Raw genomic sequence first — 27,509 nt, 5'->3', positions numbered from 1 at the left:
GCTGCTCTGGGCAGCAGGCTGGACCACAGTGGGCTGGATCCTGTGCTGGGCATGGTGGAGGTGGCACTGAGGAGAGCCTGGACTTGCTGCCAGGGGTGGGAGAAGGAAAGCAGGGGGAGAAGGGGTGGACACAAAAGCCAGAGCTTTTAGGTTTCTCTCCATTTCTGAACAATGGTGATTTTGAGCAAGGAGCAATGTCCCACCTTGAACTAGCCCTATCCCTCCTGAGCTGGCTTGTCCTGTGGTAACAGAAAGCTGCAGCTCAGCAGGGGCTGATACCCAAGAGGTTTTGCACTGACAGGCACCAAATCTCCTGCCAGACCCCACACCCCAGTGAGGAGACCCCCCAAACCCATTGGGAACAGGATCCAACCACAACCAGGATGGGAACTCACCTCCCCAGAGGCTGGCACATAGAGAGAATGATCTCCAAAAGCTTGAAACAAATCAAAAATTTTATTTCCAACAAATACACAGACCACGTGGGATGGGGATGCGCTACATCACAACGCCGACCTCCCCGCACTGGCTTTCGGTTACAGCCACCCCCTCCCCAAAAGCCTGGCAACAGCAGGTTGGCACCAGAGGGACAGACTTGCCCCGCCACCAGCAACCTTGGCAGAAAAAAAAAAAAAAGTCCTTTTCCAGTACTCCAGATATTTTTCTTTAAAAGCCTGGGGGTAGAGTTGAATGTCATTTGATACCACGCTGGAAATACAGCATCAGGATGGAGAGATGGCTGGTATTTTTGTTGCGGGGGGGTGGGGGGGTGGGGGAAACGGTCTTGGCAGGTGATCTCTACTTGGCTAACAAGGGCGTATCTGTGTAAATACAAATACTGGGGTGAAATACCTGGCAGCACACCAATGTCAACACCATTACCAACATAAAATAAAGACCAGCAACGTAAAACACCTTCAATGAGTAGTTTAGGCTAATTCAAAATTCCTCCCCCCTTCCCCCCTGCCCCATACTCTTCATGCAGCTTTATTTCTTCATTTATTTATTAAGAATTCAAGTTGTAAAATATGCAAGTAGTTAAAAAAATTATTACAAACCACTTCGTGACAGCATTTGAGAAGGGTTGGGGTGTAAGCCCCGGGTCAGACTGGCTACGCTTCACTCTCTGTGACGGTCAATCAGCATTAAAAAGAAAAGACAAACCCAGGACGGGGTATTTACACGTCTGCCTTGTAACACCAAGAGTGAAACCAGCTGTAGAGCAAATGACTTCATCCGTCCTTCATCCTAAAGCTACGTGAGCTGTAGTAAAAAGATTGAAACGGGGCGGGGCGGGGGGTGGGGGGAGGCGCAAAAGCCACCATGGGAAGCCAGGGACCATCTAGGCTATTCGTGTCATATAAACATTCCCAGATGCCAAAAGTTTTGAGTCCAGTTTAAGAACAACTGGTCTTCTCTGTAGAAGACTAGAAAAAGAGTATGAAAAGGTAGAAAAATCAAAATGCACTTGTTACGGGCTAGAAAGATTCACCGAAAGGTACCTAAAGACTATTGCCCTCTTGAATCCACAGGGATTTTTAAGCTGATACCTGATTCAGAACTACAGTTTAGTGGGGTCACTGCAGACCCCAACCCCCCTATGTGATACCCACCTAACTTTGTTCGCAGATCCCCAAGTTATGATTCCCAAAGTTTCCCAGGAGTGTGGACGAGCAGGGAAAGCCAGGAGGTGTTCAGCAGTGGAAAGGAGAGGCAAGCCACGTCCGCAAAATTATTAACCTCAGGCGGACCCAAAAAAGGTGGCATGTGTCCCCCCAAAACGCTGATGGTGGATGAACTGGACCTGGGAATAACTCCCCAGCCTGACGCAGAGTTCAGGCTGCATGTAAACAGGGTATCAGGCACCTCCGTGAAGGGGTGGCCCCACGGCTCCCCACGCTGCTCCCCTGCCCCTACCTATTGTGGCAGGGTAGCAGCAGGAACAGGAGAGCTGATGGGTGCAGGAAGGGGCAGAAGCATTCCACCACAGGGCAGCATCCCACTGCGGGGCAGCATCCCATGGTAGTATAGCATCCACCCATGGGGCAGCATCCCAGCCCAGCCCCAAGAGGAGGAGATGCTGCTGGGAAGCTGAAAGGGCAGGACACAGACCAAGCGAGGAGGGCAGAGGCACAGAGGTGTAGGAGAAGAGGAAAGACCCGGAAAGAAGTGGTCGACTTTGATTTTCAGATTTCTAGCTACCCTGTGACACCTGGGGCAAGGGCCACCCCGAGCCACCGTGCCTGGGGGGCTGGCACCTACCCTAACACAGGAGGTATTTCAAGCACGTCTAAGGCATCGCAGGAGTTGTCTTTGCTTTCAGAATCACCTTGGTTTCCTCCCTACAGCTTCTTCCACCAGCACGTGGTGTCAAACAATAGAAAAGAAAAGTCTGGAGCAGATGAACAGAGATAAACGTTCATGCACTACCACCGAACGTCGTCACAGGAGTATGAAGCACCAACCACAACACATGATTCACTTTTACTTGCAAAGCGAAGCTAACCATATACAAAATGTAAGAAAGTGGGGTTCACTAGAAACATGGAGCTGCCAGCACGTGGGGGGCAGGCAGGAGCTGCCGGCGTCCTTGCTAACCCACCGTGGGACTGCTCAACCCCTGTGCTACCCTACCGCCAGAAATTAAAAAGCACAAGACCGAACATTGAGTAACATCATAGTCATCTAACCTGTCGCTATATATCTGACAACTTAAATAAAAAATAATATTTTGGAAAGAAACCAACAATATCATTCCAAGAAGGTTATACACATCCTTAGCAGTTACTTTGCTCAGCACAGCTCTGGTGCTTTAAATATGGAACAATTGAACAATTTTGTGAGCAGAAAAGTGACACAAATTTATTCTTTACATGTTTTTTTTTTCTTTCTAGGCAACTCTACAGACTTCAGATCTTTTGCCTCGCAATGCAGATCATCTTATTCCCCCAAAGGTGGCCAGGTTCTTTAAACATGCACATCTCTGTAGCTTCCAGGCCATGTATTTTTACTTATTTTTGTTTTAATTTCTGCAGACTAGCAGGTTGTTCCCATTCCTAAAAACTCTACATCAGTGTTCAGGGTGGCCTGAGTGCCGGTCAGGCTTCTCGAGGGTTTACAGGATCACGCAGAAGAACTTCTTCTCTCTAAAGGGATTTTCTGAGGCTGGGACAGGGGTCAATAGAGGGTCCTCCTTGGCGTGGGCTTCACAGTACGCCATCAGGTCTGCTGCTGCTTTTGACACCTGGAATAGAAGGAGCCCCGCATTAGGGACGGGCTGTTCTGGGGACATCCCACCTCAAAAGATTCCATCACTGGGTCTGGGCTTGCAGCATCCCTGGGCAGGTAACATCATACCCCCACCAAAAAGCACATCCCTGGTGAGGCTGGTTTTTCACCTCTGGGCTCTAAGCTCACCCGTCAACATGCGCTCCCGTGAGCATCCTTCATATCACCCATTCACATCCTTCACCTGATCCATCATAGCGAGGACCGACTTTAGTAGGCACCGCATCCCTGCCAGCTCTCCCCCACACCCCTCGGCAGGGACATCCGCAGCTGCTATAGCAACATTTGCTGCCCTCAGCCACGGACCTCACTATTTATTCAGGACACAGCAGCAGCTCCTGAGCTGCCAGAGCTCACCCTGGCCTTGAGAGATGAGGTTTTACTTGCAAGCACCCTGACGTGCCTGCAGCCAGCAGCCAGCCCCAGAGCACCTCTCTCCCTGGGACCGGCTGTTGTCTGAAACAACCTCACTGGAGAAGATAAATCATCTGGGATCTCAAGCTTGAAGCCAATAAAGCTTTTGCATGCCCAGAAGCATCAGTTTCAGTGCCGCAGAGCAGAAGAAACATTTCCCAGGAAGGATTGGACTTGCAGTAGGAAAGAAGCATCAGGACAAGGCTGCTTTCAGAGTTTCCCCGCTAACCTCAAGCCTGAGCACCAGGCACTGCCCAAAGGACAGTTTTAAGAGCAAATGTGACAAATAGCGTGGGTTTAACCTGTTTCCAAGAAGGTGAGATGCCTTGGGGAGAGTCACAGCTTCCCACCCCCCAGCAGGGCTCCAGGTGATGCTTCCAGCTGCTTTCCATGGGCGAGCATATCCCACAGCCTTCAGCCACAGCCATTGGGATCACTCAGACGAGCATTCTCCATAAACACTGCCCGCCACCGCGTTCCAGCTCCTGCAGCATGCTTTTGGCAGCTGCTCAGCAGCAAATGCCACCTCGCAGCATCCCTCTGAGCTGACAGCCGACTCCCAAGCCACGCTACCTTTATCCTGTCGATGTTAGCCTCCATCTTCAGCTGCTCCACCAGCTTGCGGGCTTGCGCTATGCTAGCAGTGTTGTTGCTAGCCATGGGCAGGCCAGGTGTGCTCTCTGGATGGGCTGCGGACACAAATGCATGGGGGTGAGCTGTTGGTCTGGGCAGAGAGCTGCTCCCAGCCCTGAAACCCCCACCTGATGGGCTGGGGTTGCGTGACTAGAGCTGTTCGAGCCGAGCCATGTGAATGAGGTGTAAGGATGGGAGATGCAGACCCAGGCATTTCAGTCAGCGTTTCATTCTATGTTTAGACCCTTGTCTAAACCCAGCAAGCTGGCAGCCTTTGTGGGTGTGTGGACAGTCACATGCTGCCTGTGGTACCCTGCTGTGCCCTCCCCATCATCCTGCAAGCCATGCTTAGGGGACACTGGGACCTTCTAGAGCATAACCTGCAGCAGCAGGACCTCAGCTGAGCTGTACCTCAGCTTCTCCTGTTACATTAAAGGCTGTGGTGGCAACAAGGCAAAAGGAAATCAGAGAACAGGCTCTCCCTGAGCAGCCCCACACTGCCCAGAACTGCCGTGCTGGGCTCATTCCCCTGCCACAAGCCAGGCACATCACCCAGCCCTGAGCCGGTGCCCAGCCTTCGTCCGGTGTCCCTTGGCCTCCCTTGCTTTGTCCCTGCTGCCAACTTGAATATTGAGATGCTAAACAGGATGCTGGAGTTTCCTGTTTCTTGAGATTTCGAGCCCAGGCAGGCGGGGAACGCTCATTAAGTCCACGCCGTCTCAATCACGGATGTTCTTCCGTTACCTTATAACAGCCGTGAGCTCTGGCAGCAGCGGCCAGAAACCCAGCGTTCAGCTTCTCCAGCAAGTGATGTTTTTACAAGCAGCAAGTATTTCACAGTGGAGGCACAGCCATGCTGCACCAGCCCCTGCCTGGCTGGGGCTGCCTGTGAGCTCAAAAATGGGTTTTTTTTCAGGGATGTTCAGAAATAGCAGGGTGCAGCGAGCCCACGCCCCCCCCCCCCGGCCCCTTGGGCGATAGTCCAAGGATGGCACAGCCCTAAAATAAGGAGCTTGTGGCATTTTAGGGAGGACACGGAAAAGCTGTGGGCATGTTTAGCTCAAGCCCATCTCGGGGGATATAAGGGTGTTTGGGCAGAGGCTCATCCTGGGACCTACAGAAAAAAGCAGCCTGGCACTGAGCAAGCTGTCCATGCTCGGAGGTGACTGGAGAGCGAGTCGTGCTGGGGTACAGTCGGAATTTCAGGATGAGAGCCCCTTCCCAGCCACCCCCTGCCCATTGGGGAGCACGAGGAGGAGTTATTTTTTACCAGAAGCAGGTCTCTCCGGTGATTTGTGCCTCTAGGGGAAGATCTGCTCCTCTTGGCTGTTCGCTACCTTTAAATAAAGAGAATATAAAAAAAAAGGAGTCGGGTTAGGTTGCTGCTTATGTGATGCCAGTCAACACAACAAATACATTTTTTATGGCACCAGGAAACCCAGAGCCCTTGCAGACACTGAGTCCCATGCCCTGCTAGGGAGGCCGAAAGGCTGTGGGTTTCCTTCTCTATCCCCCCCGCCCCCACCATCCATTACCCTCCAAGCACAACCACCCAGCAACATTATGTGTTCACATGCAGCAAGGTTTTCAGCACAGGAGGAGGTTTCAAGTCAGCGGGCAACTATCCGAGAGCTGTTGGCAGCCAGGCTTTTAGCTGTTCCCCAGCTTGTGACGAGCCCTACGGTACATCCGAAGACGCTGTAAGAATGCACTGTGAGTGGGGATGCAATTTAACTGTCTGGTGCGCAGAGCACGTGGCAGGGCAGAAAGGGCATCCCCTGGGGAAGGCTGCCAAAATCCTGCCCGCTTCACCACAGCCTAGCTCCCACCGAGCACCTCTGACAGCCTGATCTCCTGGCTGGGTCTGCTGTCATCGGGCAAAGCTCCGTGCCATTGCTTGAGGTTTCACTAAAGCATGTGCACTGTTCCACGCTGGTTTTTTCTCAGCTCCCTGCCACATTTTGTTTTGCTGGAGACGCGGTTGAGCAGCAAGCTATCAGGGTGCCCCTCTCCTGCTTTCGCTTTCAGTTCTCCCTGCAAAGCCACGAAGCGGATGGCAGCGGTGATGCCACCGCGTTTCTGGCATGACAGCCGGTGCTGGGCTGGTGGGAAAGCTGGTGGCCATATAGGTACACTGAGGCGCACATCAACCAAGACACCATTGTGTGGTTTGGATGCGGCAGAGACTTTTCTAATGCAGCAAATGTTATTCTTGGTGATGCTGTGTCATATCATACAGAGGACTGTGGTCTGTTGGTGTGCCAGTAGCAGGGAGTCACTTGGGACTGAAGGTTAATGTCACGGAAGGGAGCGGGGAGGACTGCAGAGAGCTTCTGTATGAAGCAGAGAGGCTGCTACAGTCCTGATCTTTTTTTTAAAAAACATATATATCCAACCCTGCTACCACGCTGATGCAAGGAAACCCTCCCATGCTCTTACTACACGTAGCCCTAGAAGCACTAAGGTGGAAAAGACAGCTCCAAAAACAAAGCCGGAGAAGACCAAGACCCTGCTGGGACAGAGGAGGGGACATCTGTGTGAGCACTCTGCCACGCACAGGGCTGCAGGGCTGATGCTGGGGATCCGGTGGCAGCTCAACCGGCTCACAGGACCCTGGCATCGCCAGGAGCCAGCCATGCTCAGCCCCTCTACAGGTACTTCATGGAGAAACTTGAACCAGTTTGGGGCTAGTGATGGTTTTACAGTGTTTCCACGCTGCAAGCAGCCAGGCATGCTTCCTTCAACATCAATAACAAAAAAATAGCATGTGACATTTTGAAGTGAGCTCATGAATATCCCCAGCTGAAAAACAACCCCTCCAACAGCGCAGGCACCACCTGGGCAGCAGCGAAACTGTTCAAACAGGGCACCCACAAAAGCAGCTTTTTTAGTCCCAACATGAGGACACCCTGCTGTATCCCCAAGAGGGTGTGGAGCCACCAGGAATAAACCCCAGGCCTCCATGCCTTATCGTTTGGATTTGATTCAGGCCAAGCCCAGCTGCTAGAGCATCCACTTCTCCTTCCACCCACAGTGCCTCTGTACTACTAACTGCAGTCACCAAACCACCCCATGGCAGTTCCTCTGCAGCACCAAGGTGACTAAGATGCTTGCAGGCAGCTGCCCGCTGCACTCACCCAGCTGCAACGCTGCCTCACACCAAAGCAATATGTGTATTTAATTCTTTTCCCCAGGACTCAAGGAGGTGCGGGGCTGCCTGCCGCTGGACTACATGCTGAACTAGCAAATGCTTGTTTAAGTAGATAGTGAGTAGATGCTGAGAGCGTCAGACTTCAGACAAATTAAAACCACCCCGGAAAGTACATAAATCATCAGACTGGAGGAAAAATGCCAAAATATTTGAGAATGGCTGTTAGAAGGAAATTTGCTTTCCAAGGAGCTGATTTCCTAGCAGTGTCACATCCCTCTGTGGGCAGGCACTGGGACAGAAGCTTTCAGAGCCAGGGTTGGAGACACGGTGGAATGCAGCGAGCCCGCCTGACCCCATTCAGGGAATCCCGGTATTCCCAGCATGGCGGGGTGACGGCAGCCCTTGGACACAGTGGGTTTGTACGGGGACTGATGGGGCTGAGCAAGCGCAAAACGAGCCATCACACAGGAGGGACACATGCCGATGCCTGCAACATTGCTCCCATTTACCCTTAGGTCCCCTCCAGCTGGCAGAGCCTGGCTCCTGAGCCTAGCCATCCCCTGCACAAAGCTAAAAATCACTATGCTTCCCAATATTTCCCCATCCCCCCATTGTCACGGGGCTGTTCTCACACCCGATGCTGTTGTGCTAAACTTTGTCTGCAAAGAAAAGGGTTTAATGACACTGACAAGGGAATACAGATGGCATCTTATTTCACCCACTTAATGGCATGTGTGCCTGGATAATAGGATCCCTGCCTTGGAGCCAACAGGTTAATGAGTAAGGATGCTATTTGATTTTCATACTAATGATGTTTAGCATGTACAGTACATGAATATTGTCTCTTTTGGGTGCTCTACTGTAATTACAACTCAGGATGTTGCCAGGTTGTTTTGATACTTGTCTGTTGTGCAGAGGGGTCATGGGTTATTTACTGCATGTGGCAAGAGGTTGAATTCATTTAAAAGGATGCAAAAGTGCTTGTAAGAAATGTCTGGGCTTGGAAATTTTACTGCTACGTTTTGCTAGCTGTACCTGTGCTCCAAAAAACCACCTAATTTGTCATTGCCTCTGTTTAACGAAGAGCCATTGACATATTTGAATGACATTTTCTGCTTTCATCAGTGGCACCCAGCCAAAACAGGCACCAAAACTTGGGATTTAGTTGGGCGAAGGCTAAGGGATGCCCCTGATGTCAGGGCGCTGATCCAGCATTAATGGCTGTGTCTGTTCTTGGTCTGTTTGGTCTGGCTTTGCTGAAATCTTCAGCTTTTACCCACAACGGAGCAACAAAACCGAGCCGGCAAGATGCCCACTGTTGCTGTCCCAGCGTGCCCACAGCGAGCTGCTGCATGATGGGATGAGACTGGGGTTTAACTTGCTCTACATTAAAAGGCACCAATGCTTTGGGACAAGGGACAACCAGCCCTCCTCCATCCCAGGAAGCTAATCACATCTACCTTGCTTTCTGGATGCATTTCTCCCTCCCAGCACATTTATGGATCTTGCACCCCCCTTCAATATTCTGCTAACCCAAGGGAGGCCGTTGGCTCTCCTCCCATGCCCCCCCATCCTCGAGCAAGCTGGCACAGAGGCACTGACCCCCATCCATCCTCCCAGCACACAGCTCAGCCTCCAGAGACTCGTTTAAGACAGCAGTAAATTCATTTACTAAGTTGCCTACTGTGCCCTATCCAGCTCCAGCCTGGTGAGCCACCAGCACTGCCTTCTGGCATGAGCTGCATCGCCACGGCACCACCTCAATTGAGAAGTGAGGCAAAATGCCGAGTACAACCCAAAAAACCCACTGCAAAAGGAGCATTTCTTGACACCGGAGCAATCGTGCCCTCCTGCTAAGCTGCCATGCTCCTCCTCCTCCCTCCCAAACAGGGCTCCTGTGGGGCTCTGGCATCCTGCAGCTGCCAGCCCTGCTTGCAAGAGTAATTAGCCTTCGTTTGCCAGCTCCCCATGAGCACAAGCTGCCGCCTGCTTTGCACAGGGCTGTGCTGAGAGGCTGCCGAGCAAGCACCTGGGCGGAGGGGTTTCCAGGCTCCACAAGCCTTGCAGCAGCCCCATCGCCAGCCCCAAACCCACAAAATCTGACCAAACCTCCCCCCTGGCATTCTTCCCCCTTTCAATTGGGTTTTATCTCAAGTTGCACGTGGGTGGAGACCAGAATTCTCCTGAATGTTTAAAAAAATGGCATTTTAAGGGTCCAGTAACCTGAAATAGGCAGCTATCATTACAGAAGGGGTATCTTGAAGCACATTTTGCACTGGCTTGGGTCCGTCACTGTTCAAAGGCAGTGCTAACCCTGGCTGGGACACTGGCACCCTTGCAAAGCATTTCTTAAAGATGCAAATGGGCATTGAGTGAGGTTTTACTGGTGTCACAAGATACCTCCTGTGTCCCTGGGCGCCTGCAGCCTTTGCCCACTCAACTGGGGTCCCCTGCATTTTTAAACCTGTGGATCACATCCTCTCTTGGCACCCAATTTTGCAGACTTTTTCACCCCCCAGCGGGTTTTTCTCTGCTTTGCAGAAAACCGTTCTCCCCACACCTTCCAGCCGAAACGAAAGGAAAAGCAGTGGCTCCGCAGGAATAAATCTGAAAGTGCTGACATCTGCCAGGGCAGAACTCGCCATTCCTCACTGTAAGGACTGAAAGCAGCTCCCAGAGCACCGCACGGCATCACCCACCACTGAGAACGGCTCCTTTCCAAGTGAAAGCAGGAGCCTCCCTGCTTCTTGGTTTCCATTGAAAAGTCATGCTCTCCATCACGGCTGCACCAGCATTTTCCACCCAATTAGTAGCAAAGTGGGTGAATGCCACCGGCGCTGCCAGGATTGCCCCCATGCCCTGACAGGCTGGAGAGGTGAGCCCATGCAAACCTCATAAAGTTCAACAATGCCAAGTGCACATGGGTCAGGACAATCCCAAGCACAGATACAGGCTGGGCAGAGAACGGATCGAGAGCAGCCCTGAGGAAGGCTCGGGGGTGTTGGTGGACGAGGAGCTCAGCATGGCCCAGCCCGGAAAGCCAACCGTACCCTGCGCTGCATCACCAGCGGCGTGGCCAGCGGGTCGAGGGAGGGGATTCTGCCCCTCTGCTCCGCTCTGGTGAGACCCCTCCTGCAGTGCTGTGTCCAGTCTGGGGCCCCCAGCATCAGGGGGACATGGACCTGCTGGAGCGAGTCCAGAGGAGGCCACGGAGATGCTCAGAGGGCTGGAGCCCCTCTGCTGTGGAGACAGGCTGAGGGAGTTGGGGCTGTTCAGCCTGGAGAAGAGAAGGCTGCGGGGAGACCTGACAGCACCTGCCAGTACCCAAAGGGGCCGACAGGGAAGCTGGGGAGGGGCTTTTTACAGGGGCCTGGAGTGCAGGACAAGGGGGAATGGCTTTAAACTGAAAGAGGACAGATATAGATGAGATATGAGGAAGAAGTTCTTTACTGTGAGGGTGGCGAGGCGCTGGCACAGGCTGCCCAGAGCAGCTGTGGATGCCCCATCCCTGGGAGTGCTCAGGGCCAGGCTGGATGGGGCTGGGAGCAACCTGGGCTGGTGGGAGGTGTCCCTGCCTGTGGCAGGGGGTTGGAACTAGATGGTCTTCAAGGTCCCTTCCCACCCAAATCTTTCTATAATTCTATGAAAAACCAGGTGTGATGTGGCATCCAGAACGGATACCGGAGCGTATGGCCGTGCTGTCACTCCCTGTAGCCAGCACTGTGGCTCACCAGCCGGCTGGAGCATGGGAATCCCTTGCACAGGGCTGGCTGGCTTTTCCAGCCATCCTGTTGCTTTTGCTAAAAGTCATTGCTAAAAATAGGTGACTCAGCTGAAAACCAATTACTAAACATATACAGAAAAATATAAAATTATTACAGACAAAAAGAAAATAGCAAAGCCATGCTTCCAGGGGGTGGGAGCTGGTGTAGTCACATTGATCTCAACAGCAGTTACAGGCCTGGCTGGGAAAGGAGCCTTAATACGCCCAAATTACATGTGTTTCGTTATTTCCTTAAGCAAAGAAAATGATATGAGCTAGATTTGTGCCCATGGGCTCCCATAACTCCGCTTTGCTGGGGCAGAGGACCCCAATCCTCAGCGGTGGCTTCAGCCACAGCTCCCACCAGCCATCCACAGGAATTTTATTCCCTTTTCCAACATCCATTTTTTATGCTCGACGTCCAATACAGTGTTTAAATCATCAAAAAGCAGCTTGCAGGTCAAAGACATGCTGGCCAATAAATAAATAAATCGGAACACACTGGAGTGGAAAACGAGCCAGTTTCCATGGGAACAGCTTCGTTATCACACCAGCATCCGATCTCTCCCGCCAAAGAGGGGCGAGGTGGGATGGGTGCCCGTGTTGGCCCTGATGCCAGTGTTTCGGCCAGGTCAGCAGGTTTCAGTGCCTGACCTCCCCCTGCTTCTGCGGCAGTTGGGGAGGATGCCCAGTCTGTTGCCTGTCTTAACCTTGTGCAGCCTTATGCAGCCATATTTCACCCCAAAAGCAGCACCAGAGTCAGACCCAGCCCGCTGGTGGCTCAGCCAGCCCTGGCTCCCCTGGCAAATCTCATTATCAAGGCAGTGCAAAGCATACGGAGCGAGAGGGAGCTGCAGCAAAGATTTTCCTCTTCCCTGATTTTGCTGGGGCATTAAAAAAAGAGCTTGGTGCTGGAGCTGGCTTTGCAGAGAGCCTGGTTCGGGATGTTCACTCCATCCACCTCGTGCTGGTGCAGCCAACTGCAACTGCAGCCCAGACTTCATTAATATCTGCAGTCAATAGTATGTTTTTCCATGAAGTTTGCAAGCAGTAAAGGTTTTAGCATCTGTCTGGAGAGCTGAGCGTGTCCCAGCACAGCCCGCCTGGGCTGAGGCTCCAGGAGAAACCTCCTTCCCAAGAGACACATACAGACCTGGAGAGGAGTGGCGGGGGGCAGCTGTGATGGAGCCAGGCAGTTCTGACCCTATGGGGACATTTTGGGTCTCGCAGGGCCGTTCCTTTTGCCTGGAGAAGTCACCATGCCGTGGGTGTCACACATAAGTGAGAATCTCAGCTTTTTGTTTTCTCACAGGCATCCTAACGGCTCAAAATGAAGGCAAACAGGAACCAACCTCAACTTCCTTTTTTTAGCTTGGTTTTTTTCATATTTTTTTTAAGAGGTTATTTGGGTGAAGGGCCAGCCACCAGACAGCACAGCCTGGGGCATCTGCTCTGGAGCCTCCTGCCATCATTCATAGGAAATAGTGTCTCTCTCCGGCTGGGTACCGCAGGGAGGGAGCACCAGCCTGCTCCGGGGTCGGCACAGGGCTCCAGCACCAGGGGAACAGTGCCAGGGTTGCTGATCCTCGTGCTGCAGGTCAGGGCTTTAACAGCAGCATTGTTACCCTGGCTGAGAAAGCTGGAGATTTTGCGCATGCCAAAAAGCTGTGCGATGCCCCACCCCACCCTGTACCCAGGCGTACCCCCGGGAAGGAAAAGCTGCCCCACCATCATCTGGGGGAAAACCCTGGGAAAAAGCATTTGTTTTTAATGCACGAGGGACAAACCCAGCAGTGTGCGCAGATCAGGCACTGGGAGGATGGGTGCAACTGGGAGCTTGGCTATATACTGGGGCATAAGGATGCCCAAATATGTGGTCCAGGGGTCCAAGCAAGTAAAGCTGCAGCTGAGCATCACCTTCTTCCCACAGCCTGAGTTTTCATTCAGATTAAAACCACTCGTTGTTCCGCTGACTCACTTCTGACCTCTGGTCAGCCCCTCATCATGCTCTCAGAGCCCACACAGGCTCACGGGGATGCTGCCTGGGGACAAGCAGGGGCAATGCCTGCTTGGCTCCCCACTATCTGCTTATGCTGCGGCACGGAAAGACAAAGGCCTTGGCTGTCACATTTTGGTGTGACACACCAGAAGGGACAGATAAGGGCACACATCCTGTCACACCATCCCCAGCCCTGCCTGTCAGGCTCTCCTGCAGCAGCAGGTTGAAGCACAGACTACACTTCTGCGGTTTCCACCAGAGCTGAGCAATGCCACCGCTGCACTTCACTGAAAATGAAAATGATTTAAGGGTTAGGTGGGGTTTTTTTTTGTTTTGGGTTTGTGTTTTTTTTTTTTAACAAAACTTTAAAACATACGCAGAGGCCAGCAGAAAACTGAAGGCTCGCTACAGTGCACATGATCAGAGGAGTGGGAACACAGCAAGCCCCTGCCCTGCAAGTGAACGACATGGCTGCCCCCTGTGCAAGCTGCAATTAGCCTTCATCCTGCCCATATTTTAAAAAAACACTAACATGTTGCATTTTATTTTTATGCAACTTGCCTGAGAGGAGAACATGCAGCTTCAGAAATTCCCCCCAAACACTGGTGCTCCCCAGAAAACCTGGGTTTTTCAGAAATGCTGCACTGGTTACCTCCTGCAAAGCAGCACCCACACAGCCTAGGGCATCCCCAGCCTCTGTGTCACGCTGGAAGATGGAGACATCTCTCAATCTTTGAAGTTCCCTGGATAGACAAAAGTGTCTCCAGCACACAGATGGCCCAAGAAAGACGGAAAAGAGAAGGAGGGAATCAGGCAGAGAGGAGAAGTGCCGAGGAGGGACACACGGATGGGTCACACTTTGCCCTGCAGTCCTGCAGGTGGTTTTGGGAGCCCCCCAACCATCACCCACCTCCCCTTCCGACATGCCTGTTGTCCCAGCACAGAGATCTCACTTGCCCTCCTCCCCCCACCATGTGTGGGGCTCCTCTGTGGTCCCACATCCTCCCACAAGTCAGACACCCAGATTTCTTCCCATCAGGTCCATGGAAGCCTTGGAAACGCAGCTGCTAAGCTCTGGGGTACCATAAGCCTGCAGGTTTCTCCTGTGCTCGAGGGTCTCTTCCCTGCACAGTGTCAGCCCAGGCTGAAGAATAATGGCACTACCTGCAGCCCTGGCCAATGCACCTTTTAACATTGGTTAAAATACTATGCAGATGTCCTTGAAAATATTTGAGTATATTATTTTGCATTTCTACTGCAGGAACGGCCAAGGAAAAGACTAGTTCCTCTTCTATAATGCACCGTACCCATGCTATATAACACAGCAAAGCCTTCCTTTAGAATTATTCCTGATTATTATTAGCATTATATAATATAGGATATTATATTATCTATTAATATATAATAATAATTATTAGGATTATTATTATGCCAGGCTGACTTGGCAAAATACCAAGGGCATGACTCTTCCCAGGCTGGAGTGACCCTGATATAACCATGTCAGGGGCAGCTGGTGGTAACCCAGCACTACAAACACCCATGCAACGGTGGAGCAGCAGCTAAACAGTAAAAGAATGAATGAATTCGCCAATTAAAAAATTGCCATTGAAATCCCAATCGCCTCTTGACTACCAAAATCCCTGCCCTGAAACCTGTTCCCTACCGATGAAGTGGCAGCACGCTGGGTAGTCCCTTACTTCTTCACAGGGCAGAAGTTTCTGCTGTAAAGGAGCCTTTAGGTCTAGGGAACATGCATCACTTCCTAGCTAGCCAGAAAAGAGCAGAAACTCTCAAAAAAAAGCTCCTTTTCCCCCATGGAGACACCTCTAGCAAACCAAAATCACCCTTTAATTAGAAGCATTATCGTACCTATGACTTATCAATTCCTTCACTTCTTGATTCTTTCCCCAAATCAACTCAAATTGACTCTGAAATAAATTCTTTGTACGCACCTTGCTGAGAAATCCCTGTTCGCTGCTGCTTGTCCCAGGAAAAAGAGAGATGGTTAAAGCCGCCAAGGAAGCAATGAGCTTCTGTACCAGGAAAAGGAGCTCAACATCTGTTCATACAGCTTTGAACTCCTGACCCTTAATTAAGGGAAGCAGCCAAGAGCTATTATTTCATGTTAATTAACTGATCCATTCTTGGGTTTCAGTTTTTAACATCCTGCTTTTAAGTATTTGCCAGGGTCAAGAACAAGACCTTTAGGGGAAGGTGCAAAACGAGGTTTGAAAGCAAAGGGAAAAAGCTGTAAGGCGGAGGCATTTCACCCAGCACCACATTTGCGAAACGATTTGGCTATTTGGCTGTGTCAACACTGCTCCCAAAGGGACAAACCCACCCCGAGCCTCACACAAAGCCACCCTGAATTCAAGGCCACGGTGACTTACCAACTGCCTGCCCACCAGCGCAGAGGTACAGCCACCCCGAAGGAACTGGGGCAAGCCACTCTGTTGCCCTGATTTGGCTAAAACATCCCAATTTTAGGGGGTAGCCTCCCTGTGGCTTTCCCAGGAATTCGGAAGGAGCACGTGGGTTTTGCCATAGCTCCTGCCATGGTGCCAGGCTGCTCGGCTCATCCTGCTGCAAAGTATTTTTCATCCCAGCTAAAATAAACCCCAAACTGCTCCTTTGGCTGACAAGGCACCAGCCTCGCCTTTTTGCCCAAATAATTTCACCAGCATGTGAAGTCCTCGGCTGCAGAAATCGCTGCAGTGAGAAATCATTCTCCAGTGATTTCACCCAAATCAAACCTTTATTAGAATTTTATTTTAAGTAACACTCACATGAAGCCTAATAACCCTTCCCAGCCGCTGGGAATCACCCAGCAACTTACATCAGCAAAGAAACAACACCCTTAACCATCCCATTAGTTTTTAAGCCCCCCCAGGAATTACCTTAGACTGCTTTAATTAGGTATCCACTGTACAAAAGAATTAATTAATTAGTGATAAGCACCTGAACCACATTACTCATAAGGCTCTATTTCAAGCTTCAAATACAGCAAACAGGTCACAGCCTATCTGCTGTAGTAGAGCAAAGCCTTGGAGCTGCTGCCTGGTTTGGTTGGGTATTTTTTCCCATCCCTGCCATCAAAGCAGCAAGGCTGAGAGCTTTTTATTCCTTCTTTTCTTTCTTTTTTTCAGTTTTTTTTTTACAGCATCCAGAGCTGGTGCCTTTAGAGCCATGACTCAAATGGTGGATGCACCACGTGGAGACAGGAGAGCTTTGTAATTGCTGTCTGAGATTTGGTGTGCTTTAGGCACAGGTTATGGAGTAACCCCTTGTATCTTCCAGCTATAGTTACCCTGCAAAGGTTTCACTACAAAGCTCTTGTGTTACAGCATCACTAAGATGCCTGGTTAAATGAGTAGAGCATATGCTGATGGCTGGATCTCAAGCTGCAGGTGAAGGATCACCACTAAATGTGGGCAATTTTAGCAGGTTTCTGGGGGTAGGGGGGAAGGAAAAAAACCTCAAAACTGAAAAAAAATTTCCTATGTGAAAGTACAGAATAACAACCAATAACTTTGAGAAGTAATTTGTTGCGGCTTGCACTGGCTCCGGCATTGCACGGCCTGCAATCTCCCCACTGGCAAGCTTGAGGCTACCAGGGGGGTTTCTCCGAGCTGACAGTCCACGGCAGGGATGCGGGCAGGGATGCAGAGCCCTGGCAGTGCTGCAAACCAGGTTAGCTGGGGCTGGCTGGGGAGAAATAGGTTACTCCTCTGTCCTCGGTTGGTGAGTTGACCCATATTATCTCAATTAAATTTAACTTCTGTGGCCCACGGCTGCTGCTTTTTTTTTTTTTTTTTTTTGCTTTTTTTTTTGCCCCTGTAACCTAATGAATTTCTGTCTAAAGTAGGACCCAGTTATGGAGGCAGTGAGTACACCTGGGTCCCTCCCGATGCAATGAGGAGAGGAGGGCACGGCTACCACAGCAGAACTGGGACAGGGACACGGAGGGAGATTGGGAGTCGGTAGCACTGTGGCCGTGGGCTTGGCAGCTTCCCATTGCCCAAGTTGTGATCCACCTGCGTTTCTGTTGACCACAACAAGCTCTGGCAAAACAGCAAAATTCGCTTTTCTCTCCAGAGCTGTGCCCTCACAGCCTTTTTCATGCTATTCCCCTGGCTTGCTGAGCCCGTCTCCATCCTCACCCCCTCTCTGGCACACTCATTGAATACTAACCTCCGCACACATCATCTTGCTTTTCCCACGGAGCCCAAAATCCCTGAACCAGCCTGTTTTCCCCTTAAAATGCAGGCAAAGCATCCCTGCCACTCCTCCTGCTGAGTCAACGGCCCTGCTTTTACCACCACACATTATTCTGGCTGTATCGTGAAATGACACATGCCCAGCAAACACTGATATTACGCAGACGGGAGGAGAAAGCCACCCCAGAGCTGCTAGGCTGGGTGGTGTTTTCACACTTGCAATATCAAGCATTGGGAAAAAAAAAAAAGGGGGGGGGGAATTTAAAGCTAAAGAAACTGTGCAAACCCCAGATTAAGCAGCACAAGACGGCGTTGCCCCTGCCGGCTCACCCTCCCTACCCATGCATTGATACCTCCTGTGCCGGCGAACAATCCATCCTGGCTGTGCCATGGGCCCCACGGGCTTCATTTATCCCCCCTACGCCTGCTCCCGGGTCTTTAATCCTGCAAAATACGCTGGAGCCGCTGTGTTTTGGCCCTGCTGCTCTGCGAGCTGCTTTCACAAGGGCAAGTGCTTTTCCCTGCCTACCTGGCTGCTGGGAGACCTCAGCGTGGGGCTGTGCAGTTGATTTCTGTATTTTTCCCAGCGTGAGCTATGAAAATCAGTGGAGGCAGCTGCTCTTTGCAGGGCCAGCTTTTGGTTCTAGGTAGGATGGAGGAGCAGCATCAATTCAAAGCCAGCCTAACTTTTACATCAATTAATGGAAACACTTACACAGGGCTTAGATTTAGGCTTAAAAAAGAAAAATCAAAATCAGTGCCACCCTTATTTGTTGCTTATATCTCTCCATAAGCCTGGGCTGCTGCATTAAAATAATCTTTTTATTCCCCTTTCGCGCAGTGTGGAGGGAGGAAGCAGGGTCCCCCCTGCCAGCATTAGCTGGGGAGCGAGGGAAGCACCGGACACGAATACAAACCCCCCAAGCGAGGATGTGAGGCTGAGCAGCAATTATATTAAATCAGCTGATAAATAATGCAATGTATTTTGATGGTACCAGCCCTGCAAGCACTGCACAAACACCATCACGTCTCCATGATATTAAAAATACAAGGGATGAAGCGCAATCAGGTCAGCGTGACTTGAATAATTGAACCTAAAGCCCTTCTGAAATGCTGTCCTCGGGGCACGCTGGAGCTCTGGCCCCACGGAACAGCCACCAGACCATGGCATCTTTGTCAGGTCCTACACAAACTGATGGACTCCACAAGACCTGGTCACCACTCAACACTTTCCCATCCAAGGTGAGAGACCTCTGCTTGGGCGCTTGCCAGCTGGAGCGGAGCTACTCCATCAGCAGACACACACTCCTCAAGACTGATTAGAAGAGGTCCAAACAAATTTACAGGTTGTGAGTGGCTGATGACCCCCTCTAAGGGCCCCAAACCACTGCAGACCCAGCGAGGGAGTAGGAAGTCCCCAAGAAGGAACATACAGACGTGAAGACCTGGCCACTTCTGAATGACACCCTGGGGGCACCTGGACCCACATGGGCTCATATGATGCCCATGGGGACAGCACTGATCTGCCCATGATGTTGGCCCTGCTCTGACGTGGAGGTGAGACCAAAGACCTCCTGAGGCCCCCTCCAACCTAAACGAGCCATTGACCATGCTGGTTTGTTACCAAAACCCCTGTTTGCTCACTGGAAAGACCCTGAAGATCCAGAAAACAACAGGAAAATGAAGGGAGGTGGCACAAATCCCTGGGCAGCTCTCCCCATGGCCACCAACTCTCAGGACTAACACATCCCTGCTTGGTGACAGCCAAAAACATAGCTGGAGACTTTTTCCATAACACACCTTCCCAGTATAGGCAATCAACAGCCTGAACTCCATCTGCAAAACCAGCCATCCCACTCCTTTATCCCTGCTCAAGATGTCACAGAGAGGTAACCATCTCCCCACATCCTTCATCCAGCTCCTGCCAAAATGAGTCAAACTCAAGAGCCGACACAAGCAAAGGAGCCCTTGGAGCCAAAGCAACCATAATGCAAGTGAGATAAAACCACAGGATGTGCTGATGTAGCATTCTCCAGAGCAGCTAAGGAAGCCAAAACCCAACTGTAAGGACAAAACCCATCCTCTTTGCACATGAGTGGCCATGGGTGAGGAAGTCTCTGCTGTGCAAATGTGATGGTCAGATGCTTTCTGCACACCCGCTGGGCCCTAGGAACCAGGAGGCATCCTATAAAGGATCTGCTGTCCTGCAGCAGCTCAGGGCTCATGAGAACCACGTTGTGGGGTGGGGAGGAAGCACCAGCCCAAGACACTTTCCATGAGCAGCTGTGGTTGGAGCAGCACAGAGCACAGCTCTGCTCAAGAGAAACTTTATGGAGATCACGAGAGGTCTGGTTTTGTCAGATAAGAAGAGCGAGCAGGAAATGTTATGAAGTTTACAACCAAGCAGCTAAAGATTGAGTCAGCTCACCTCAAGGGTGAATAATGAGCTTTGTGCAGCTCACGGTACATTCAGGCCACACTTCAGGGCTTTCCAAGGCTACAGAGAGGAAACACTTGTGATAATCCCCCTCCCAGCAGGTACTAGCACTAGGGCTGCCCATGCCCCCATAATGTCTTAGAAAAATCATACAATCATCGACTGGTCTGGGTTGGAAGGGACCTTAAAGACCATCCAGTTCCAGCCCCCTGCCACAGGCAGGGACACCTCCCACCAGCCCAGGTTGCTCCCAGCCCCATCCAGCCTGGCCCTGAGCACTCCCAGGGATGGGGCATCCACAGCTGCTCTGGGCAGCCTGTGCCAGCGCCTCGCCACCCTCACAGTAGAAAATGTTTTCTTCGTATCTCATCTATATCTGTCCTCTTTCAGTTTAAAGCCATTCCCCCTTGTCCTGCCACTCCAGGCCCCTGTAAAAAGCCCCTCCCCAGCTTCCCTGTCGGCCCCTTTGGGTACTGGCAGGTGCTGTCAGGTCCCCCCGGAGCCAGCAGATGATGGATGAATTATTTACTCTCCTGCACCCCCAATACCCACCTGTTCCTCCCAAGGTCTGCTTGAGGAGGAACACATTGAAATGGAGAATAAACTCTTGCAAGGTGATTTCTGCCTTGAAAGAGCTCACGTGTTGCCTTCCTCCTGCTGACAGCAGTGGGGAGAGCAAGCTGGAGCCTGGCCCCCCACCCCAACTTGGCTGGTGATCACCATCCCACTCTTCTCCACCCTGCCATGGGTGATGGATCACTCACCGCGGAGGGTTTGAGGCAATCCAGCCCAGCCCCATGGCAAGGCTAAGGCCAAGGCAGCCATGCCACAGCTCTTCAGTTTGGGTTCAGCCCTTGGAAAACACAAACCCATCTGATGGTGCCAAGGAAGGAGAGCGACAAGCCCAGAGCCCAAAGCTCATCTCGTTGGTGATCCTCACTCCACCTCTACCCCAAACCGGGCATCTCGGTTGTAAACACAACAAAGCCCTGACAATGACACCTGCTACAGGCAGAGACACACTGGCATTGTCCTGGCATCCCCTGCTGATTATGGCATTGTGAAAACACGTTTCTGAGACCCCTGTTGCCTTTGAGATCCATTCTCTGACTCTCAACACCTTCTTTATCCTGCTTCCCTCCCTTCACTGTACCTACTCCAAAGCAAAACCAAAAACAATGGGACCAAAAAGGAATTAAATCAATACCGAGCATCTTGCATCTGCTGGTGGCTGGTGCTTCCTCACCCAAAATGGTCCAAAAAGCACAACTCCTCCCAACGCACAGTTAGCACAACACACCCAATCTGCAAGAATTCATGGCTACAGGGAAGGTTTTAAGATGACTGAAGCTTGAAGCATCCCTTCAGCATCCCCCTTAAGGGGATCAGACCTCAGGCTTGGGAGTCTCAGATGCCTGGCAGTGCTCCCCGTACCATCCCAGGGGGACGCTGCAACAGGTTAAATGCTCCTGCACTTCATCCAGCTTCAGCTCCTGGTCTCCTCTGGGACACAGCTCAGATGGGAGAAGGCAAGAGAGAGAAAACACGGCTTCTCTGCATCCCTGCAGGTGCTGATGGGTGCACAGGGATACCCTGCCTGTCCCCAGGCTCGGGGAGCTGTAAGTGCTCCTGTCCCTGATGCTTTTCCCTGGCTGCAAGGACCCAAGACCATGTTTGCTTATTGGCAAATAAGCCAATAAAAATTTTTATTAAGAGAATCAGCAAACTTGGGTGTCAGTGTTAGCACATATCCTGCCCTTGCACAAGCCCGGAGCTGGAGTGATGCTGGTATTCACTGTGACTTAGCATAAAACCCAAACCACTGGTGAAACCCTCCCCAGTTCCCACTCTACAGTGGTTTCAGAGCCCCGAGGAGGTGCAGGACCGGGACAGCCTCATGCCAGGGATGCTGCAGGGACCAATCTGGCTGCAGGACTCAGCCCATACCCAGCCCATTGCCAGGGGAGCACAGGTTTCCTGAGACAGCAGGGCTGACACAGAGAGGCATGGTAGCACTGAAATGACCCAAATATAATTAGTGCACAAACCCACCCAAAAAGCATCACTATTTTCCCCAAGGTGCCAGCTAGGGAAGCGCCATGGCTGCTGAGCTGCTCCTGTGTGGGCAGGCGGAGGAACAGGGTTTCTCAGCACCGACTTACTCCGGGCATCTTCCATAATTAGGTCTGTGTCTCTGCGCAAAGGCACCGGCGGTGGCATGGGGCACCGATGTCCCTGCGGTCCCCCACTGCAGCTGGCGGCTCTGCCCACAGGGATGGGCACAGGCAGGGCAGGGAGGCAGCTCAGGCCACAGCAGGCAGCGGCCAGGTTTTGGGGCTGGGGTTTAGCCGCCCCGGGGTAGAGGCGGGATGCTGTAGGCAGCAGGAGGAGGGATGCTGAGCAGTGCAGCATGGGGTAAAACCAGCAACACAGCAGTTTACAGTGGGAATATCCCATGCTGTGCCAGGGATTTTTCCCCTTTGGTACAATCTTATGCGGTCCAGGAAGGAGCACTGATGCTTGGGATCCCTGATGAGCCCCAAGGCTCAAGCAACGCTGCTCCTTCCCACCCAAGTTGCTCCCTCTTACAAACCCAGCTGCCCAGCCAGGACCTTCCTGGCCAGGAGAGCCACTCATAGGGAGCATCATGAGAGGGACAGAGCCAACATTCCCTCCCAAAGCCCTTGGGAGTGCAAGCAAGAGCAGGATGACAACCCTGTTAAACCAAGGCACCAACTCAGACAAAGGAGGTTATCCACCATGGCAGCACCTCCACACCGTGCCAGGTACAGCACTTCGGGGTTCACAGCAGCACCCTGAGAGTAACCAACCCACAGCTCAGCTGGCTTTTGGCTGCCAGATGAAAGCATCAGCCACCACCAGAGACCTCCTCACCATGCCGTTACGCGCTGACCACAACAGAGCAGCGCCTGGACCTTCCCTTGGATAAACTGATTAGCCCGAGTTACAATGATGACAACAGACAACAGGGGAAGAAAACAGTTGTGTAAAAAGCAAGGGAAGGATGAGATAAGGTGAAAACTAATTATGTTTGGTGGATATGCAGGTCCTGGTACAGCTGCTGCCCAGGAATTGTTGAGGGTTTCTCAACTATATGCAAATATCAAGGTGACAATTTTTTTAAGGTTTGGTATGATGCCATTTCAGGGATTTTTTTCCCCGCTGAGCCTCTGAAAAATTTGGTTTGGTGCTTTTTAGTCCATCATACCTACATGAAATGCAAGAGGTGCATGATTTTAGACTTCAGCCTTAGTACGGCCGCATCCTTGCACATCCTCGCCCAGCCCAGGGGCTGGCTGTATTCAGCTCCAGCTGCCTCCCAGCCTGCAAAGCCCTGGTGATTCACCTGCACAGCTCTGATCAAAGCCATTGTTAATTAATTACTGGCCTGACCCAAAGCCCAGGCTCAACGGACACCATCCCAGTGACTTCGGATGGGTTTTGGAGCATGTCCTACTTCTCTGCAGAGCCAAATCTGTGCTGTCCCAGCAGTTGGAGCCTGTCCTTCTCCCCAGCTCAGACCTGCCTCTGAACAGGGTGAGTGCCAAACGGCTTGTGCCAAGCATGTGTGGAAAGCCAGAAGAGACAGACTGCGTTCCCCCGCAGCCATCAACGCGCTCCCCCACGAGCAGCAGAAGCAGCCCCCCCCTTTCACTTCTTCCCATGAGTTTGGGGGGGAGCAAGTTTGATCCTCTGCTTTAAAAGGACCAGGTTTGGGGGTGTTTGCACCATGCATGTTGCACGCAGAAGAAAAAAATATGCGTGAGGAAGGGCTGAAGCCCCACTGGAGGTGAGCAAGCAATACAACTGTACAAGGACAAGCACAAAAATCCCCTTGCCAATGAGCCATGCTGCACCCCACACCCAGCCCTGCAGTAGCATCTCCCTCTACCTTTCATCCCATCCCCCCTCCCAGCAGCTCCCAACGAACAGCTGAGCAAGAAACTAGAGAGGAAGAAACAATGAGAAAAGAGCCTGAAAAGACAGAAAAATTGAAAACCCACCCTAAACCCCTTGCTTGTTCCTCCCACTTCTGCGCCGGCTGTGAATGCACACGGCCATATCCTACTCCCGCATCCCATTCCAGGCACAGGAATGAAACACTTGGAGAAGTCACGCTGAGAACTGATGCAACTCATGCTGAAAACTGTTCTTTCCTGGGGCAAACCCCTTATTCCCAACCCAAACCGGGGCAATGGGCTTGCGGCAGGGAGCAGGCGGTGCAGCCCTGTGGTCCCCAGCAGCAGCATACGTGTCACAAGCGTACCAGCTTCCAGCATCCTGGCACCGATGTGCAGGACGGAGAGGCATGGCCACCCCCGGGCAGCGCTTTTCTGGGGTGTGGGGGGTCTGCAGGGCACTGATGCTGGCTCACCAGCCCTAATTACTATGGTAACAGCCTGCACCGGCGCCTGGCTGTCCTCCTTTGATGACTCACTGGGTTTCAAAAGAAGTGGAGCCTCAGCCACCACTGTTCGGAGGCCAAAGCACTGGAAGCCTAGTGGGCACATTGCAACTGCAGGGCCACCAGGTGGGAAAGCATTGCCCACCCTTGCAAAGTTTGCCTTTTTATCACATCTTCCACTCACAGACACCCTGTCACAGGGTGGCAAAGCAGCAGGTTACCTTGCAGATTAAAAATAATAGTAATTGAGCTTCGTCACCAGCTCGCAGCCATCTACTCATGGGAAACCCATCGGGCACCACACTGCAATTGCCTGCTCGTGGTCTCGATAACCCCCGTGCCGCGTGGCAGCCCTGTGCCAGGTGCTGATGCACCACAGTTATCATCTCCTCTGGCGCCAGCCATGCCACGGTATGGCCACTCGTCCAAGCCCACATGCAAACCATGCCCCACACAGGGCCAACACCAGCTCATGACTACAAGGAGCCAGGAGAAAATGCAATGAGCATCCTTCATGCCAGTACATGCACTGCTGGGAGCAAAGCTTGCAGCTCCCAGGGAATGTGGGAGAGAGGATGGGTGCACAAGGGTGTCATGCTAGCGGTGGGGGGACCTGTGGGTACCCCCAAGCTAGGGATACCCTGTTTCAGATGTGAGGCTGACTCCAGCTGTCATCCAGGCAATGCTGAGACTGCCAAACTCGTGTCACAGGTGAACAGCCAGCAGCACGTGGTGCCAGCAGCAGCCCTTGCTTCCTCTTGCAAACAAACGCAAGGCTGAAAAAGCCAAAAAAAGCACCAAAACTGGTACTGAGGGAGCAGCATGGCTGATGCCTGGCCTGGCGGGGCCAACACAGGAGCTGGGGCAGGATGGGGCTGAGCCACGTGTCCCCGTACCCCACAGCATGGGGTGAGAAAAGCCCCATTATAACCCTGGGTACATCTCAAAACATCCTCCCAGAGAAAGGCTTCGCCCCAGGGCTTTCCTGGCAATAATTAATTGAGTCATATTTAAATCCAGCCAGCGGCCATATGGTAGAAAAGAGGATTAAAATCGCATGCTCCAGCTGCATTCAGGGAAATCCAGTTATAAGGAAAAATCCTCTGTGCCTGGCCCCAGCCTGCTGCCAGAGTACGTGCCGCTGCCACCCCTTTCCCTCTGGTGGCCGGGGAGCATGGGCTTGCTGGCGGGGCGCTGGCTGGTTGGTAATTCGGGGAAAAAGGGAAATAAAAAAACCTGCAGGGAGCAGGTACAACAGCAGTGGCAGATAATACATGCTCTGAGTCACTACCCTTCGGGGGTAGCATGCTTTAAGTTCATTAGTAAGTCATTAGTAATGGGCGGGGGGTCACTCTGCTTCGAGATTTTCCTTAAATATAAATTAATTTTCCATCGAGGAGGCAAGAAGGCAAAAGTTTTTTGCCAAATTCCTCTCCTGATGGCACAAGCGAGCCCTAGCCTGGCTTTCCCCCAGCACATCTTCCCAGCTGACCGACGATTTTCCCAGGATTACTTTACCTGAACCACTCACCCCACAAACCACCGCTGGGAAAAATCAGGATTTTCATTGAAACGATGAGAGGGCTACCGCTGTGGGGATGGCGGGGTGGGGTGCCCCTCTGCCTGCACGGCCATCACCCCCAAATCGCCCCCCCTAAGCCAGGCTGGGTCAGATCCATCCCTACTGAGGCTGCCGTGGGGATTTGGGGTTGGGAAAGTCTCACCCTGCCTTCCCAGGGAAGGAAAAAAAAAAAGAGAAAGAAAGAACACTACGTCTCATTCATCCACGGAAAAAGCCTTTCCTGTGATGGCAAATCAGTTGATTAACTGAGGATCAAACCCTCTAAATCCAACCTTTGTTGGGGAGCCTGAACTCTTCGTGCGAGGTACCGAGGTACCTCTCCCCTGCGCCCAGCCCCGCAGCCGCCCGCCCCGCGGGACGGGGACCCCGCGCCCCCGCAGGTGCCATCGCCACCCGGGACTGGAGGTCCCCGTGGGGCAGCGGGGGTGGGGTGGGTGGATTGACCCCCTGGGCTATTTGGGATGGGGATTTTCTGCTGGTTGTGGAGCGGTTCGGTGCCCGCTGGCAGCGGGTGGCCGGGGCTCGGGACCGCCCTGCCCAACCCCAGTGTGCCCCAGGGCTGCCAGTCTCAGTCCTCCCAGTGCTCCCAGTGCCCCCAGCCCCGGCTTCCCCCGTGTGCCCGGCGGTACCTGGAGGCGGGCGGTCCTGCCCCGAGTCCCCGCGGGGCGGGCGGCGGCGGCGGGACGGAGGGACGGATGGATGGATGGATGGCGAGATGGATGGATGAATGGATGGCGAGATGGATGGAGGGAGGGTGGGAGGGGTGGAGGGGCAGCGGGAGGAGGGATGCGAGCCGGAGGCAGGAGGAGGGTGGTCAGCAGCAGCCCCGAGCGGCGAGTCCCCACCCAGCTTTGTCTGCGCTCATCCCTCTGCCTACAGGAAGCGGCTCGGCCCCGACTTCCTCCTCCTCCACCTCCTCCTCCTCCTCCTCCTCCTCCACCTCCTCCTCCTCCTCCTCTTCCTCCTCCTCCTTTTCCTCCTTCTCCTCCTTCTCCTCCTCCTGCTCTCCTCTCCGATTCCCCGGGTTTTGCAGCTCGCTTTTCTCCAGACCTCACTGTCTCCTGCCCCTGCCCCTCACCCTGCCTCAGGCCCACTCCCTGTGTCTACCCTCCCCGTGTCCCTGTCTTGGTCTCTATCCCCGACCCCTTCCACGGCCCCTTGTCCCTGTCCCCACCACTTACCCCCCCGACCCTGCACCCCACACATGCTACACACCAGTCCCACAAGCCTCACCCCCGCACTGTACCTCCATCCTGCACCCCACGCCCCTTGCATCCACCACACCCCCTACACCCCACCCACCCACCGCTGCATCCACAGCCCCCCTGCTCCCATCCCTGCCCTTTTTCACACACCCACACCCACTTCACAGCTCCAAACACCCCATGACTGGCTCCTCTCTTCTGTCCCCCAAGCCCCCCAAACCCTCCAGTACTCACACCTCTGCTCTGACTGACCCAGCCCCCAGCCCCCTGGCACCCCTAGCCCCCTCCTGGCCCCCTCAAGCCCTTCCAAGCTCACAAGCTCCCATCTGAACCCCTCTGCCTGTCCCACCAGAGCCCTGCTCGGCACAACACCCAGCACTCAGAATTTTGTATT

General features: G+C 52.7%; 1 protein-coding gene across 4 annotated transcripts; it reads right to left on the bottom strand.

Annotated features, from left to right (window-relative positions):
• Positions 1 to 437: 437 nt before the first annotated feature.
• GNG2 (G protein subunit gamma 2) lies at positions 438 to 26,759 on the bottom strand. 4 transcript variants are annotated; one of them, XM_056346897.1, is made up of 4 exons: positions 26,540 to 26,759; positions 5,606 to 5,672; positions 4,276 to 4,391; positions 438 to 3,244 (listed from the first exon to the last, which is right to left on the bottom strand). In XM_056346897.1, the coding sequence occupies exons 3-4, from the start codon at positions 4,360 to 4,362 to the stop codon at positions 3,116 to 3,118; spliced, it is 216 nt and encodes a 71-aa protein (XP_056202872.1). In that variant the 5' UTR covers positions 4,363 to 4,391; positions 5,606 to 5,672; positions 26,540 to 26,759; the 3' UTR covers positions 438 to 3,115. The 4 variants fall into 4 exon arrangements, with proteins under 4 accessions (XP_056202872.1, XP_056202873.1, XP_056202874.1 ...); XM_056346898.1 differs by lacking the exon at positions 26,540 to 26,759 and adding an exon at positions 12,403 to 12,551; XM_056346899.1 differs by lacking the exon at positions 26,540 to 26,759 and adding an exon at positions 5,930 to 6,106.
• Between the last annotated feature and the right edge of the window lie 750 nt (positions 26,760 to 27,509).

Source organism: Falco biarmicus, chromosome 7 (genome assembly GCF_023638135.1).
Source record: "Falco biarmicus isolate bFalBia1 chromosome 7, bFalBia1.pri, whole genome shotgun sequence".
Lineage (NCBI taxonomy): Eukaryota > Metazoa > Chordata > Aves > Falconiformes > Falconidae > Falco > Falco biarmicus.
This window is presented reverse-complemented; position numbering and strand designations above follow the sequence as displayed.